General features: G+C 39.1%; 1 protein-coding gene across 5 annotated transcripts in view; it reads left to right on the top strand.

Moving 5' to 3' along the window:
- The window catches only part of Ryr2 (ryanodine receptor 2), a 596,528-nt gene that overhangs the window by 441,327 nt on the left and 140,601 nt on the right, over positions 1-14,600 (top strand). For all 5 annotated transcript variants that reach the window (XM_058575026.1, XM_058575025.1, XM_058575027.1 and 2 more), the window contains exons 52-57: positions 1,433-1,573; positions 2,586-2,749; positions 4,861-4,939; positions 7,495-7,584; positions 8,323-8,460; positions 14,118-14,195. In XM_058575026.1, the coding sequence (XP_058431009.1) occupies positions 1,433-1,573; positions 2,586-2,749; positions 4,861-4,939; positions 7,495-7,584; positions 8,323-8,460; positions 14,118-14,195 (690 nt within the window). The remainder of the gene's footprint in view (positions 1-1,432; positions 1,574-2,585; positions 2,750-4,860; positions 4,940-7,494; positions 7,585-8,322; positions 8,461-14,117; positions 14,196-14,600) is intronic.

Genomic DNA, 14,600 nt, shown 5'->3' with positions numbered 1-14,600 from the left:
CAAACAATTTCATCTATGATAATTGATTTTGGGATAATAAATCTAGGTAGATTAATTAAGTAAAAAATATCCTTGCTCAAAATCTCATTTTTATAGTTTCTGTCATGTAGAGTAGACCTTGTCAAGAAAACCTTTCTTATTGCAAATAAGCTGAAAGATAGCTGATAAAAGATACAAAGTAACTTACTTTCATGTAATAAACCTTAGTTGTAGATACTTATATCTAAACAAATTAGATATGATGGAAAGGGAGACTTTGATACTAAAAGTTTTGTCCTTATCCCCAAAGCCAATCCAATAACAAGTACAGGTTTTAGGGAAAAGGAGAAGAATATCTATTGATTTTATAGCAAAGGAGAACACACAGGAGACTCCTGTCCCAGAGGCTGTAATCCTCGCTGCCAGGTGGAGCAGTGGGCTTTTCAACAGAGGGCACGATGGCTGAATTCCAGGTGTGCATGACAGGAGTCATCGTTCACATCCAAGTGGTAGCCTCCAAAGAGAGATTCGCTGGTGCCAGTCCCAAAGTCTGGATTTCTTTATTCCTGTGGTCAGTGGTCCAAAGGACAGATAGCTTGGCCTAGAAATGGAATAAGGATAATCTTATTTCTCGAAGGGTGAAGGAGTAGGATAAAAGAAGGGGAAGAGCATGTCAGTTTTGAAATCAGCTGCCACTGGTCAAGCAGCAGGCTTGAGATGGACCCCTTGACACCTGTTAGAAAATGAGAAGAAATATTTCAATAGTAAGGGATATGTTGGCTTTAACAATAATAATCTTAGCCAGAAGCAGTGTCACACGCCTGTAATCCCAGCCACTTGGGAGGCTGAAAGAGAAAGATCATGACTTCGAGTCCAGCCTTAGCAACATAGCAAGATACTGTCTCTCAAAAAAAAAAAAAAATTAAAAAGGGCTGGAGATGTGGTTCAATCCCGGTACAAAACCAAAACAAAACAAAAAACAAAAACCCCCCAAACAAACAAAAAAATTAGAAAAAGAGAACCCAAATAGCTATAGTTGATACATACAGACCATTCTATAAATTGGCAAGTTTAGATGAAGAAAACGTCTTTCCAAAAATCTACCAAATAAAAGTCTATTTTTGTCTTTCACATATGTGCAAAACCAGAAAGGTAATAAATAACATCTACAACCAAAGAAATAATCCAAGTAGAATAGATTTGAAAGCTTACTTACTAGTATTCAGACAACCTCATAAAGAATTCCGTTGAAGATACAGTCATCTGTAAATGGAACGTTCGGTCCTCATAGTGTGACCAGTGTTAAGTTTGAAGAGATGCAGCGATTGTGTTCTCCAAAGGGACTTATGGGGTTGATCAGTTGACCTTGTTGAGTAGCCTTAAAATGCCACTAGAAGGGAGATGGGGTCAGAGAGGGTGACAGCTCACTGCCTCTGGACTGGCTTCCCTGCAGCTGCTGACCAATCACTACGAGAGATGCTGGAAGTACTACTGCTTGCCCGGGGGCTGGGGCAGCTTTGGTGCTGCCTCCGAAGAGGAGCTTCACTTATCAAGGAAGTTGTTCTGGGGCATTTTTGATGCCCTGTCTCAAAAGGTAATTTAATGTTTAGTGGATTTATTTGTGTTGATAAAACGATAAAAAGCTGTAGGTTTCTGAGAAGATAGTATTTCCAGCGGAATAATGGCTATACTATCAGACTTACACTGATTTTTTTTTTCCCCTCATTTTCAAACTTGTGACACACTGAGAGTGCAGTTTATGTTGATTATGTTGTAGTAGGCTCATGTTTAATCAAAATCTGCTTGAATTCTGGTCGGTACCATGAGTGAACAGAGCAGCCTAACAGCAAATGTGCTGTGTAGTAGGGAAAAGTTTATCTGTGATTACATTTGGTGGCTATTCGTGATGCTTTTTTTCCACTGAGTTTCCATTGGTAGTCTGAGAGCCCTTCTAAAATAATGTTTCAGTATTCCTAGAAACATTTACAATATCAATTTAAAATTGGAAATTCTAAATGAAATATTTTGATTATTTTTGATTTTTTTAAAAAATTCACAACTACAAGTTTTAACTAATTTTGTAACCAATAGAAAAATACATCTTCCCAGAAATTTTTATTACATACATTTCTGTAGAACTATTTCCCCAGTTCGGATTATATTTTTTATCCCTTTGAAATGCAACAGGGAGCAGTAAATTTTTCACTCTCTGGAGTGGTGGCCTTTATATGATTTCATATATGATCATTGTAAAATAGTGCAGCAGTAATCCATAACTGACTGCTAGGAATGCAGTCTCTGTGGACTGAAATCCCACATTCATGTTGAAAAGAGGTGATAAATTTAGAATATTCAGGCTTATGTCATTTTACCTCGGGAGAATGCACTTTCAAGGAGCAGAGACTGTGTTCCTTCAGCTGGTGGCTGAACACTTGGCTGCCACTTCTCATGTCACTGTGTTCCGTTCGCTGGAGAGAATTCTCATGGAGTGGGGTTAGCCTAGGCGGTTTAGATCTTCTCCTGAGTCATCTTTGTCACAGTGATCATGCTGATGGCTTTTCCTATGAAGTCTCTTGGTAAATTTTTGGCCCTCCTTTTATTCCTAGAAATATGAACAAGAACTTTTCAAGCTGGCACTGCCTTGCCTGAGTGCAGTCGCAGGAGCTTTACCTCCAGACTACATGGAGTCAAACTATGTCAGTATGATGGAAAAACAGTCATCCATGGATTCTGAAGGGAACTTTAACCCACAACCTGTTGATACCTCCAAGTATGGACTCTTTCTATTGCAGCAGATTTTTATTGTAAATGATGTGTGAAGTCTGAAATTGAATAAGGTACTGAAGTGAACTTTCTTTAATACATGCCCCCTTTGAATTAGTATCCTTTTAATAGGAGTCCCTTTCATTTATCAAATGATAGGAGTAATAATGGTGATTATACCAATATCAGAAATACATAATATGTGCCTTCTGGGATACTCTTAACATAATGAGGAGTCCATGAATATAACCAGGTGCTAGTATCTGTGATGGTGAGAGTCAAGAAAGCATATGAGCTCTATTTTTAGTTGAAAAGTGACCCAAGATGTTTATCAGTAACTACAGTCAACCCCTCTCTGGCATCTTGTAGTTGCAGTGAACCCAACATGTGCTACAAAGCTGTCTCTGTGAGAGTCAGGGAATTGCTCCACCCCACACTCCATCACCCAAGGTTAGGGCGAGTGGCCAATGTTTAGCATTATAAAACACATCATAAGATGGATGGAAATATCAAATAAGATGTGTTTTTTTAGTGGAAGATTTAGCATGCAGTTAGAATATAGCTTGACAACCTTAACCAAAAACATCAATCAACATGACAAAACTCTTTATGTGTGATTAACTACATGAATTGTTCTATGACAGGAAGCTTGGATCCTCAAGTGTCCCAAGTCTCAGAACTTTGTCTTTCCCCTTCTCTAAGTGGAACCCTGGATCCCTGTTTGCAAGGACTCTCCCTGCTATAAGATCTTATTGATTCCACCATGGCTCAGCAAGATCGGTTTGGCAGGGCAGTTACTTGGTAGTTCTGTGCCCTGCTTCTGAATTTGCTTGGAAATTCAACTTCTAGGCAACTCCCAGGCTGTAGAGTTTAGCCTCCACAACCAAATCAAAATTTCAGCCCAAGTGATAAGCCATTAGTCAGTCAATGCTTTAAATTTGTGTGCGTGGTATTTGATGACAGTTCTGTGGGGAAAGAGTCTACCCAGTATCTGGCTTATACGACTGATTCTTTGTATCTCTTCCAAAGTAAGTAATCAAACATCACAGGTTCATATTTCTACCTGGGTAAGTTTGTGGTTTGTTAACATACTGTATAATTCAGGATTTAAAGTAACATTGTCATGGTTTTAGTGTTTGTTAATTAAATCCAATTAATTAACAAGTGTTGGGCACGTATATTAATTAACCTAGTCTTGATCCTTTGGGGACTTCTTAGCAAATACAGGTCTACATCATGATAGAGATAATTGCTTGTGATTTTTATACATTGCTTCTTAAGTTCATGTATGTTAGCTACTAACTTATTACTTTTCTGGAAAAGAATGGAAATTGTCTTATTATTCTAGGTTTTATTTAGAACTCTAAAAATTAATTGCTTTAATATGTTACATTCATTAACGAATGGAATTATACATATATTTATTTTTTCATTCATAAATGTATTTGTTATTCCCAAGTCGGACTTGGTCATCAATTGGATGTGCTTGACATCTGTACAAGGCATTATATGTGTATTTAAACAGAAGGAGTCAGGAATGAGTGTTATCAAAGCCATAAAGCAGGAGTTGGTTACTTTTCCCTGTGGTCAATATCAGTAACACCTATAATATTTTCTGTAGATCTTTAATATTTAAAAGTGTTGTCACATCACTTGTTGGGTTAAATTAAAACTCTAACAGGTTCAATTTCAGCAATCTTTTCTCCATTTACAATTGTTGCAGAGGAGACAAGTCAGAGAGAGTGGCTTCAAAGACTATGGGTGACAAGTGTGTCTTAAGCTTGTTGAGTCTAGCCATATCTTGACATAGGGTTTGTTTTCTTTTTCATATAATCTATTGTCTTCATTTTTGAGTATGTGTTATTTAATATCATGCATATTTTATTACACCTAATTTGTTATATTAACATAATAAAAGATGTATCAACTTAAGATGAGCAGATGGAACATCATCTGCTTGACTTTTCTCTTACTGTTCTGAAAAATATGATATTTTGTTAAAAACTGTCTTTAACCTTTATGCATTGAATAGGATCTAAGCATTTGTAAATTGTAAATTATAAATGATTCCCTATAAATTCTTTGATAATCAAGCTTTTTTCTTTATTTTTCTCATAGTATTACAATTCCTGAGAAGTTGGAATACTTCATTAACAAATACGCAGAGCATTCCCACGACAAATGGTCAATGGACAAGGTAAAAGTTGGAGCACTACTATGGGGAGGTGGCCAGTGCCTAATTTGGGGGTTCTTCTTCCTGCCAAAGAGGGTATAAACAAGCCACCTGAGAAATTAAAGTCCAGAATAATTAGTGAAGAAGAAAAGACAAAGTCAAAAAGATAGTTTCAAAAGGGGAGCTCCTGATAGGTCCAGCCCACACAGAAGCTGGAGCCAAACAATTGCTCCCATGGTTTACTTAAGGGGGTACTTCAAAGGCAGGGGTAAGGTTTCAAGGGTGGAGTCTTGTTTCATCATGTCTTATAGTCAGCAGGTTGACTGGCATCTTGGCAGGTCATACCCATCTCAGAGGGGCTGTGCAGCTATAGCAGGTCACTTCGTCTCCAGTGCTGTGTGGGACATGGCAGAGCAGAATAGGAATTCACAATGTCTCTGGGAAGTCAAACAAATGAATGTCCACTGGAAGTTCCCAGACACCAGTTTATCCTATTCACTAGGCTGCACTGGCAACAGAGTCCACACACACGCTCACAGACGGCTCTCTACACGCTACCTTCTGGTCCAGGCTGCTGTTGTTCCTAATAGTCATGCTCTGACATGCCTGGCCTGACCACTTTCTCTTTCAAAGGGAGAACTTTTTCTAAATTAGATAAGAATGCCGGGCATAGTGGCATGCGCCTGTAATCCCAGCACTCAGGGGGCTGAGGTGGGAGGATCACAAGTTCAAGGCCAGAATCAGCAACTTAATGAGGCCCTGTCTCAAAATAAAAAGTAAAAAGGGCTGGGTAAAGTGTCCATGGGTTCAATCCCCAGTAGCACCCCCCAAAAATAATTTAGGCAAGAACATCAAATTTCAATTTGCTAGTGTAATATTTAGCTAGTTCTGCCACGTTAACACAGTTATAATGTACAGAGAATATTTGTGTTCATAAAAAATACAAGTTTAAGATTCCAAAAAGATCTTAATAAAATCATGAGTATAATTCTAAATACATATTGTTTGTGGAGGTTAAAGGTAGTAATCACCAAGGACTTCAGGGAGAATTGGAGGCGCCAAGTTCGAAATCCATCTTGGTTTTATATGTAGTGTCATTTTAGATCAAAAATCATAAAAATTTTTCATCAAGATTCAGTAATAGTAACTGTTGTACTCTGCTACCTTTCCTATCCTCTACTATCCCCCCCTCCCCTCCCCTCCCATCTTCTCTCTCTACCCCATCCACTGTAATTCATTTCTCTCCTTGTTTTTTTTTTTTCCTGCAATCTGTATTTGGGGTAAAAATGGGAGTTCATAACCCACTTGAATCTAATGTATGAAATATGATATGTCAAGAGCTTTGTAATGTTTTGAACAACCAGTAAAAAAAAGATTCAGTAATAGTTTATCCCTTCAAGTCCACCATTGTGTTTCCTACTATCAAATAAATCTGTAATTCACTAAAAGTAGATTAAACTGACCAGATGACACTTGTTTTGTATTTTCAAGAAAACAACCCAATTGAGAAAAGAAAAGCAGTCGCAATCTGTGAGATTCTTGCCACTAATCAAGTGTGTTCTAAAGGAAAGGTTATACATGAGGATTAATTTAGTTTAAACTTGAAAAAGACTCTCAGACTTGTCAGAGAGTTCAGAAGGTTCAAGAATCTAAAATGTCCACATGCAGATTTGGTGAATGAAAAGCAGCAGGGGGTTCCCAGGATGCTGGGTCATCTGGTGACAGTGTGAAGCTTCCCTCTGGCCAGCCAATCCTTTTCCCACTCAAAGAAGCACTTTTTGTTTGTTTGTATGATAAATGTGTGACTATTCATTAGTTCACTGATTGATGAGGTAAGTCAGGGCCATTTTTACATAATGACTCTGTCAACACCATGTGGGTGGAATAATGATAGCCAGGAGCATGCAGGATGCAGTCCCTTGCAGTCTGGTTCCAGCTGATGTAGGGAGGTGCTGATGTGTCCAGATGGGTGGAAGAATGTGGGATGGATCTGGTGAAAAACTTTGGAATATAGGAGTGGGGAAAAACAGACAGCACTGTCCTGTGAACCTCCTAAGATGCATGCTCTAGTTTTCCCATTTAAAATGAGTATTTCTTGGGGGCTGGGTAGAGTGCTTGCCTAGCACATGCGAGGTGCTGGGTTTGATCCTCAGCACCACGTAAAAATAAGTAAAAATAAAGTTATTGTTTCCAATTACAACTAAAAAAAATAATTTAAAAAATGAGCATTTCATGGGCACGTGCCAAAGGTGGGGTCCCAAGATGTGTCAGGATAAATGTTGTCATGGTATGCATCCCAGAAGCCTCCTCCTAGGGGACTGCTTATTATTGGTACAATCACAGACCTGTGTCTCTTTAAGGAAGACAGATGTTTCAATCTCTGACAAGAAAACTTGTTTGAAATGATGACCGAAAATAGCATTAAGTTGGAAATCTTTATAGGACTTATGCTAGATACAAACCTTAATTCTCATCTTGGTTCATTTTACACTTGGTCCAGTACACTCTCAAACACGCGCACACCTGCATTGTCTAAAATCATACACGTAAAACAGGTTTTGGTGTTTTTATTTTTATAGTTGGCAAATGGATGGATTTATGGAGAAATATATTCGGATTCTTCTAAGGTGCAGCCATTGATGAAGCCATATAAACTCTTATCTGAAAAGGTGAGGTTTTTAAGTTTATAAAGTTTTAATTTGTGGGAATTTTTGTCTTTGTTGTGTTTTTTTCCTATTGAGATACCCTCTTTATTTTACGCTTAAGCTTTTACCTTTATTCAAAGGTCCCATTTTTTATCTTCTTATATTTTATTGTTTGCTCTCCAATCTCATTTTGGGTCTGTATTTCATTGCTTATTATCTTGTCTCTTAATATTTTTCATTTCTGTTCTGCTTTTTAATTCTCTCCCATATTTTTGAGAACTCTAGAACTAAATAGTCTGTGCTTCAGCCTTTCTTGGTGATGAGTGATAAAGTGGTGTTTAATGTGCTTCTTACGTGGAGTCCTCGAGTCTGTTTCTGCTGCAAGGGAAAAGGCGTGTGTGACCAATGAGCACAGAGGACTCTGTGGCCTGGCAGGTGATGCAGGGGGTCCCGCCTCTGTTCAGAGGACCACAGCCTCTTCTTCACCCTTCCTGTGTCCCCTCTCTAGTCTCTGAGGGCTCAGGAGCAGGGGAACCCGAGGAGACAGACTGCTGTGCTACGCCAGGAGCCAGGACCCCTCTTCCACAGGGATCCGACTAGATTTTGCTCATGCTCCGCCCTGTACAACTTTAACTTTCTGATTTTATATTTAAGTAAACTACGCTAATCAAGTTTTTTAAAGGTGCAGTCTGTTCAGAAGTATACACTAAATATTTTACATTTCCATTTCAGTTCATAATAATATCATTTTTTTTTCTCTAGGAAAAAGAAATTTATCGATGGCCAATCAAAGAATCTTTGAAGACTATGTTGGCTTGGGGTTGGAGAATTGAAAGGACCCGGGAGGGAGACAGTATGGCCCTTTACAACCGGACTCGTCGCATTTCTCAGACAAGCCAGGTAAGAGTCACAGTGACGAGGCATTTTAAAATAAGTTACTTTGAGAAAAAAAATGTTAAGCTTATGCCATGGGACACACCTGTGGTGTCAGCTAAAGCAGGAGGATCACTGGGGCCCGGGAGTTCAAGGTCAGCCTGGGCAACAGAGAGAGATGCTGACTCAAAATAATAACAGCAATAGGAATTTTAATCTTTTATTTAATTATTGTCTTTAAAATAAATAATTTGAGTGTTCTGAAGACCAACAAAATTAGATAGAAAAAGACGATATTGCTTTCCTTTTTGTTTGAAGTGAGGCCAGATTGTGAGTCGAGTACTGGAGTTTTTCATGGAGCCATGATTTCCTGGCTGGTGTGGGAGGCATAGAGTGGAGCTGCTTGTGGAGCTTTGTTCTCATCCAGCCAGAAGATGGAGGGCTGGTTCTTAGGGGACAGTGGGGACCCAGGTCCAGACCCCAGAGGGTGCCCTGTCCTGCTGCAAGGGAAGGTATGACAGGCAGAGCTGACAGGCAGAGCCAGACTTGGGCTGTGACTTTGGGACTCACCGGCCTCACAGGACTCCAGCTCTGGGGTCATGCTGCAGGCAGAGCCAGGCCTGGAAAAGCAGTGGGAACCAGGTACCAGGTATTAAGATGGTCATAAGGCTCCCTGCACCCTTCATATCTGGCCCTTTGCTTCTTTTGGGAGCTAAACCTGTCATTCATTGTCCCTTTCCTGACTCCTTGGACTGATATGATTTTGGTTTACACAAAATATTGCTTTATATTACTAATTGTTTTATTTTTGAATAAATAAAATGAGGGTACTAAAAGCATATTTGAAAAATGCTTTTAAATAAATGAAATTCAGACTTGAGCATATTTTACATGAAATTCTCTTAGGTTCATACCATGTGGGTGAAGACCATAAAAGCGTATCTTACCTACTTTTCATGTGTCCATCGATTCTGGAGCCTGATATTCCCAGGTTGCTTCACCCACCAGGGGCTCTAGGAAGCACAAGAAGTCTGTGATGAACTTGGATAGACCTGGCCAGGCCCACTTCTCGCCATTGAGTAGCTGGCTGTGTGACCTCAGGCAAAATGCTCAACCTCTCTATGCTTTGGTGTTCTCACCTTTAAAATGAACTGAGCTGGTGCAGTGGCGCATGCCTGTGATCCCAGCTGCTTGGAGGCTGAGACAGGACATTGAGAGTTCAGAGCCAGCCTCAGCAAAAGCAAGGCTCTAAGCTCAGTGAGACTCTATCTCTAAATAAAATACAAAATAGGGCTGGGGATGTGGCTCAGTGGTAGAGGGTCCCTGAGCTCAATCCCTGGTACCCACCCCCACCCCAAAAAATAAAACTGAAAAGAGCATCTGCTTTCAGAGGATGTTTGAGGGGTTCCTGTTGTGATGCTGATGACAGTTTTAAGAATGAATGTACATAGCAGTACAGGTCAGCCACAACTTTTTTTAGTATTATTTTTATTTCTATATGACAGTGGAATGCATTACAATTCATATCACACATTAGAGCACAAATTCTTCATATCTGGTTGTGTACAAAGTATATCCACACCATTTCGTGTCTTCATACATGTACTTTGGGTAATGATGTCCTTCACATTCCACCATCATTTCTAACCCCCTGCCCCTCTCCTCCCCTCCCCTCCCACCCCTCTGCCTGTTGTTAGGTAGATCAGTAGCATTGTTAGCCCCCTTTACCACTGGAAGGGGAATTCTGATTTCAGGAAACTTAATCAGGGTTCTGTAATTTGCATATTGAGGGCATGAATGATGCCATAGACACTTGATAGCCTACTTTAATGGCTATGGAAGCTGACTGAATTAGAAGTTTACGGAGAGGGGTTGCAAAACTTTTGTCCACCTCTTGTGAGCCAGTACTGCAATCGGCTCAAAAGGACCTTCTGGCCATCTTGGGGACATTGTAGAAATTGCTTATTTACCCACGTGTTCCAACTTCTTATCTTGTACTTTTTTTTTGGCATTACATATATAGGATGGAAATTATTTAAACAAATGAAAATTATTTAAACAAATGTAGAGTGAAAGAGAGTGAAATTTCAGGGAAGTGTTTTCCATCTAGAGCAAAAACTAACAGGCCAACATGGAGGGGTGATCCCCCCATTCCTCCAAGAAATAGTTGTAAATACCCGTTAGTTTTCAGGCATTATTCTAGGATTCTCAAATCAATGAACACGACATCAAAATTCTCTGCTTCGTGGAACTTACGTTTTAATGGCAGATGAAGCAATGTTAGAGTATGATGCGGAGCAGGGAAAGAAGAAAATGCATTCAGGACAGCAGGCTGGGTGTGCTGAGGACGAGGTTGGAAGGTGTTTGGGGCAAGCTGTGTTTGTACTATGGAGTTTTCAAGGTTGACCTCCTTAAAAAGATGGTTGAATAAAGACCCCAGAGTGGTCTCTGGAGGGATTTGGAGGAAGGAGTTTGGGAGGGGCCTGATGTGTGTGAGGGAGATGAGGAAGCCAGTGAGGTTGGGGCCCAGTGAGCAGCACGTGGACACACGCAAGAGTCTCATGGGCTTGGTAGTTCAGGACATTGGGGGCCATAGGAAGGACTTTGTAAGTGCTTTAGAATTAAACCTAATTCTACCGTTTACTTTTTACATGGTATGGTGTCATATATAGTGCTTTAAATTATTTATTCAGGTTCTTTTTCTGATTTTAAAGTAATAAAAAGAAATATCACTTTTCAAAGATGTTCTGACAGTTCAGTGGAATAATCTGAGTTTTGCCCACTCATGGATGAGTACCCCTCACTCTCTCAGTAGTTGCCGTTATTTTCATTACTGCCAATTGGTTTTCAATGTTGAAGCTCTTGATTTGAAGATGGGTGCTTATTTCAGGTCACTGGAAATCACATAAGACCTGGAAAGTCTTCTGATTTCTGTGTATGTGAATAAAGAAACTTGTAACAAAAAACATAAAAAACCCTGTCCCTGAATAAAGAAATATTTGCTTTCATTTTTAAAAATGGCCTCAAGAACTTAATCTAAAGCTAAAAGAATGTTTCAGTTATATAGGGTACACAAGGAACATGGTCTAAGAGGAAATTAAATACTACGAAGACTTTTAAAAACAAAATGTCTTGATATCTCTATTAATAAAATTTATAAAGAGCCTTATACTGATTCTTTCTAGGTATAAAATACAAAATTTTCCATTATTTATACCTGTGAGATTGGAAGTCTTTTTATAATCTAAAGTATATGAAAGCTGTCATGTCTCAGGATCCCATGTGAGGGGGCAATGGCAAGGGCTGAAAGCTGGAGGTAATGATAATCTAACAGGTAATTTTTTAAGTGAAAGGCAATGAGTTTTAGGCTATTAATGCCCATTTAATCTTCTTTTTCTCTTTTCATCAAAGTAAGAGGTATCTTTATCAGTTAAATATCATGAGAATAAGAGGGAGAGTGTTAGGCAACTTTGCATTGCTCTAACCAAAACACCCAACCTGAACAACTTAGAAGAAAATGTTTCTTTTGGCTCATATTTGCAGAAGCTTAGTCCATGGGTGGAAAGTCCCTTGCTCTAGGCCCAAAGTGAGGCTGAACATTCCTGGAGGAAGCACTGCTCCATTCATTCATGGCCACCAGAAAGGAGAGAAGAGACCATAGGGCAGAAGCACCCTTCAGGTCCCCTACACCCGTAACCTACCTTTTCCAGCCACACCCAACCTAGTATAATCACCCCCAGTCAGTCCATTTAAACTAGGATGAACTGATTAGGTCACAGCTCTCACCATCCAGTAATTTTGATATCACCAGTTATCAGATGAGTCCTGCTTCCTGAAGTGTAATTAGAGAAGCATGCCGAGGCAAGAATATAAAGCAGTGTTTATTTCAAAAGGGGTAACATAGTCTTCTCCTGGGAGGGAGAAGGGGGCCATAGCTGGTATCCTGGTACCCCAAGAAGGAGAGTGTTTTGCCTTTTTATGTCCTAAGCTTCCTTTGTTCCCCTGCTCTCTTTCCTTTTTCTCCTTCCTGCTTAGGTGGGATGGCCCAAAGGTGAGCAGATGGGCTGGAGGGGCCAAGTTGGAGTGATCTGGGCAGGAAGAGGCATAATTAACAACTCCCTATAGGGAGGGGCAATTCCTGGCACAGGTTACCTTAGCAACAGGTTGGAGCAGAGGCAGGTTAACTTGATAAGGGTGAAGGAAAGGCTCTGAAGAAATTAACATTTCAGTTCCTTCATTCTCTGAATGTGACCCTTACCTATCTGCCTGTCTGGCTTCAATTTCACCTCTGAATATATCTGCATTAACATAGGAGCTTTGGGGGGACACTCATCCAAAACATAACTGAAGGTTTGAAGACTAAAAACTACCGAGGCTTGAACTAGTCATCATTGAAAAGGATGTGAACCAATAAGGAGTAATTAGAAATACTGCTGACATGAGGGTTCTTTTGGAGTGGAATTTGTAATTTTTATGATTCCCTTTTCTGAACGGAGCAGAAATAACTATTTGACTAACCCATGAGTGCTGTAAATAGCAGAATTGATGCCCTTCAAAATTCAGGGTTCATTTAATATCAGTATACAATTTCCTTTAAAATCGTATATTTCTGAAATAAACACAGAGCTAGTACAGGAATACAATTTTACATTGCACCCCAGATTGCTTGGGTTGAGCTAAACAAGTGGGATCGTAGTCTAGTGGTTATTGGCACATTCCCTATTGGAGACTTCTGATCCATGGTGAAGGCACAGATGCCAGGGTTTGGTCAGAAATCACCAGGAGACTGAATGTCACTTATGATCCCAGTGCTAATTATAGTATATATTAGCCTCATTTGTATTTTACAAGCACGGATTTATGCTACAGTGTACTTCTTTGTTATTTGTTTATCCATTTCTAATAAGAGAATGTGTACAACCATGGAATACATCAAGATGGAATTCCAGATTTCTAAGTGGCACTCAGAGCTCATTCCTACCTACTGGGTGGAATGGAGCATGGACACAGGATGATGGTGAAACATTCTTAAAACTGACAAGGAGACAGTTTTCATTTTTAAATAGCTAAAATTTAGAAATTAAGGAAGTCTTATGGTTTTGGAGAATTGTCATAAGCCACTTAATACCATGTGGTATACTTTTGTAATTAAAAATTGAATTATATTTTATCTTAACATTTGGCCCATAAGGATATTTGTTTAACCCCTTTGGTTCATTATTGCTTGGGTGAGGAAGAGTAAATTTCATCACAACTAAATAGGATTTTATAAGAAGCCCAGGAATAGAGTGACTCTTTGCATAAGCTAGCATTTCTGAATTTTTGATTCATTCCTTCATTGTACAAATTTAATAGAATGGTAGAGTTAGAATAATAGAATTCTAATTAGAATTAGAGTAATGGAATTATAATGAGAATTAGAATAATAGAATCCTTTTATTCTGTTAAATTTGGGGATTGTCAGCCCCTAAGGTATAAGATTATACCTTATCATCAATAATTGTCAGACATTCAAATATAATTCAATGCATTAAATATGTTGTGAAATCATTTTGTGTAGACATTTGATATTTTCATCTGGGAAAACATTGTTTGACTTATATTTTAAAGTATCATTTAAGACTCTTTGCATAGGGTTTTAAATGAGGCTTTGCCAATTTTTTTCTTTTACATAAATGGTCTAGGTTTCTGTAGATGCTGCCCATGGTTACAGCCCCCGAGCCATCGACATGAGCAATGTTACACTGTCTAGAGACCTGCACGTAAGTATTAAGTGTTTAAAATAGTCTCCGAATTTATTTTTAATAAGGCTGTCATGACTTGTTTGAATGTAGTGACCATATAATGGGTCAATGTAGTTTAAAGCTATTATGTCCCTAATTTTTTTAGTGCTCTAGAAAATGCTGCAGTGGACTCCCTGATGGGTGGTTTTACCTTCCAAGGTTTTGCTTACTCATGCTGAACTGTGGTCTGATACGTGGAGTTTCAGAAGCAAAAGATTCATAAGTCTTAAATCTCATTCCATTCTGAGTAGGGTAATGGCATCTCTTGCCATCCTGCTACATCACCTAGGATGTGAATCCTACCTTTGTCCAACAAATCCACACTGTATATACTACCTGTCCTTAATCACTTAATGGCTGTCTTGCTATCAGATCAGCTGTTTG

The sequence above is a fragment of the Marmota monax genome, unplaced genomic scaffold (genome assembly GCF_021218885.2).
Source record: "Marmota monax isolate L192 unplaced genomic scaffold, Marmota_monax_Labrador192_F-V1.1 WCK01_AAM20220418_F8-fsc00071, whole genome shotgun sequence".
Classification (NCBI taxonomy): Eukaryota; Metazoa; Chordata; class Mammalia; order Rodentia; family Sciuridae; genus Marmota; species Marmota monax.
The sequence above is the reverse complement of the archived record's forward strand: the minus strand, read 5'-3'. Positions and strand labels throughout refer to the sequence as shown.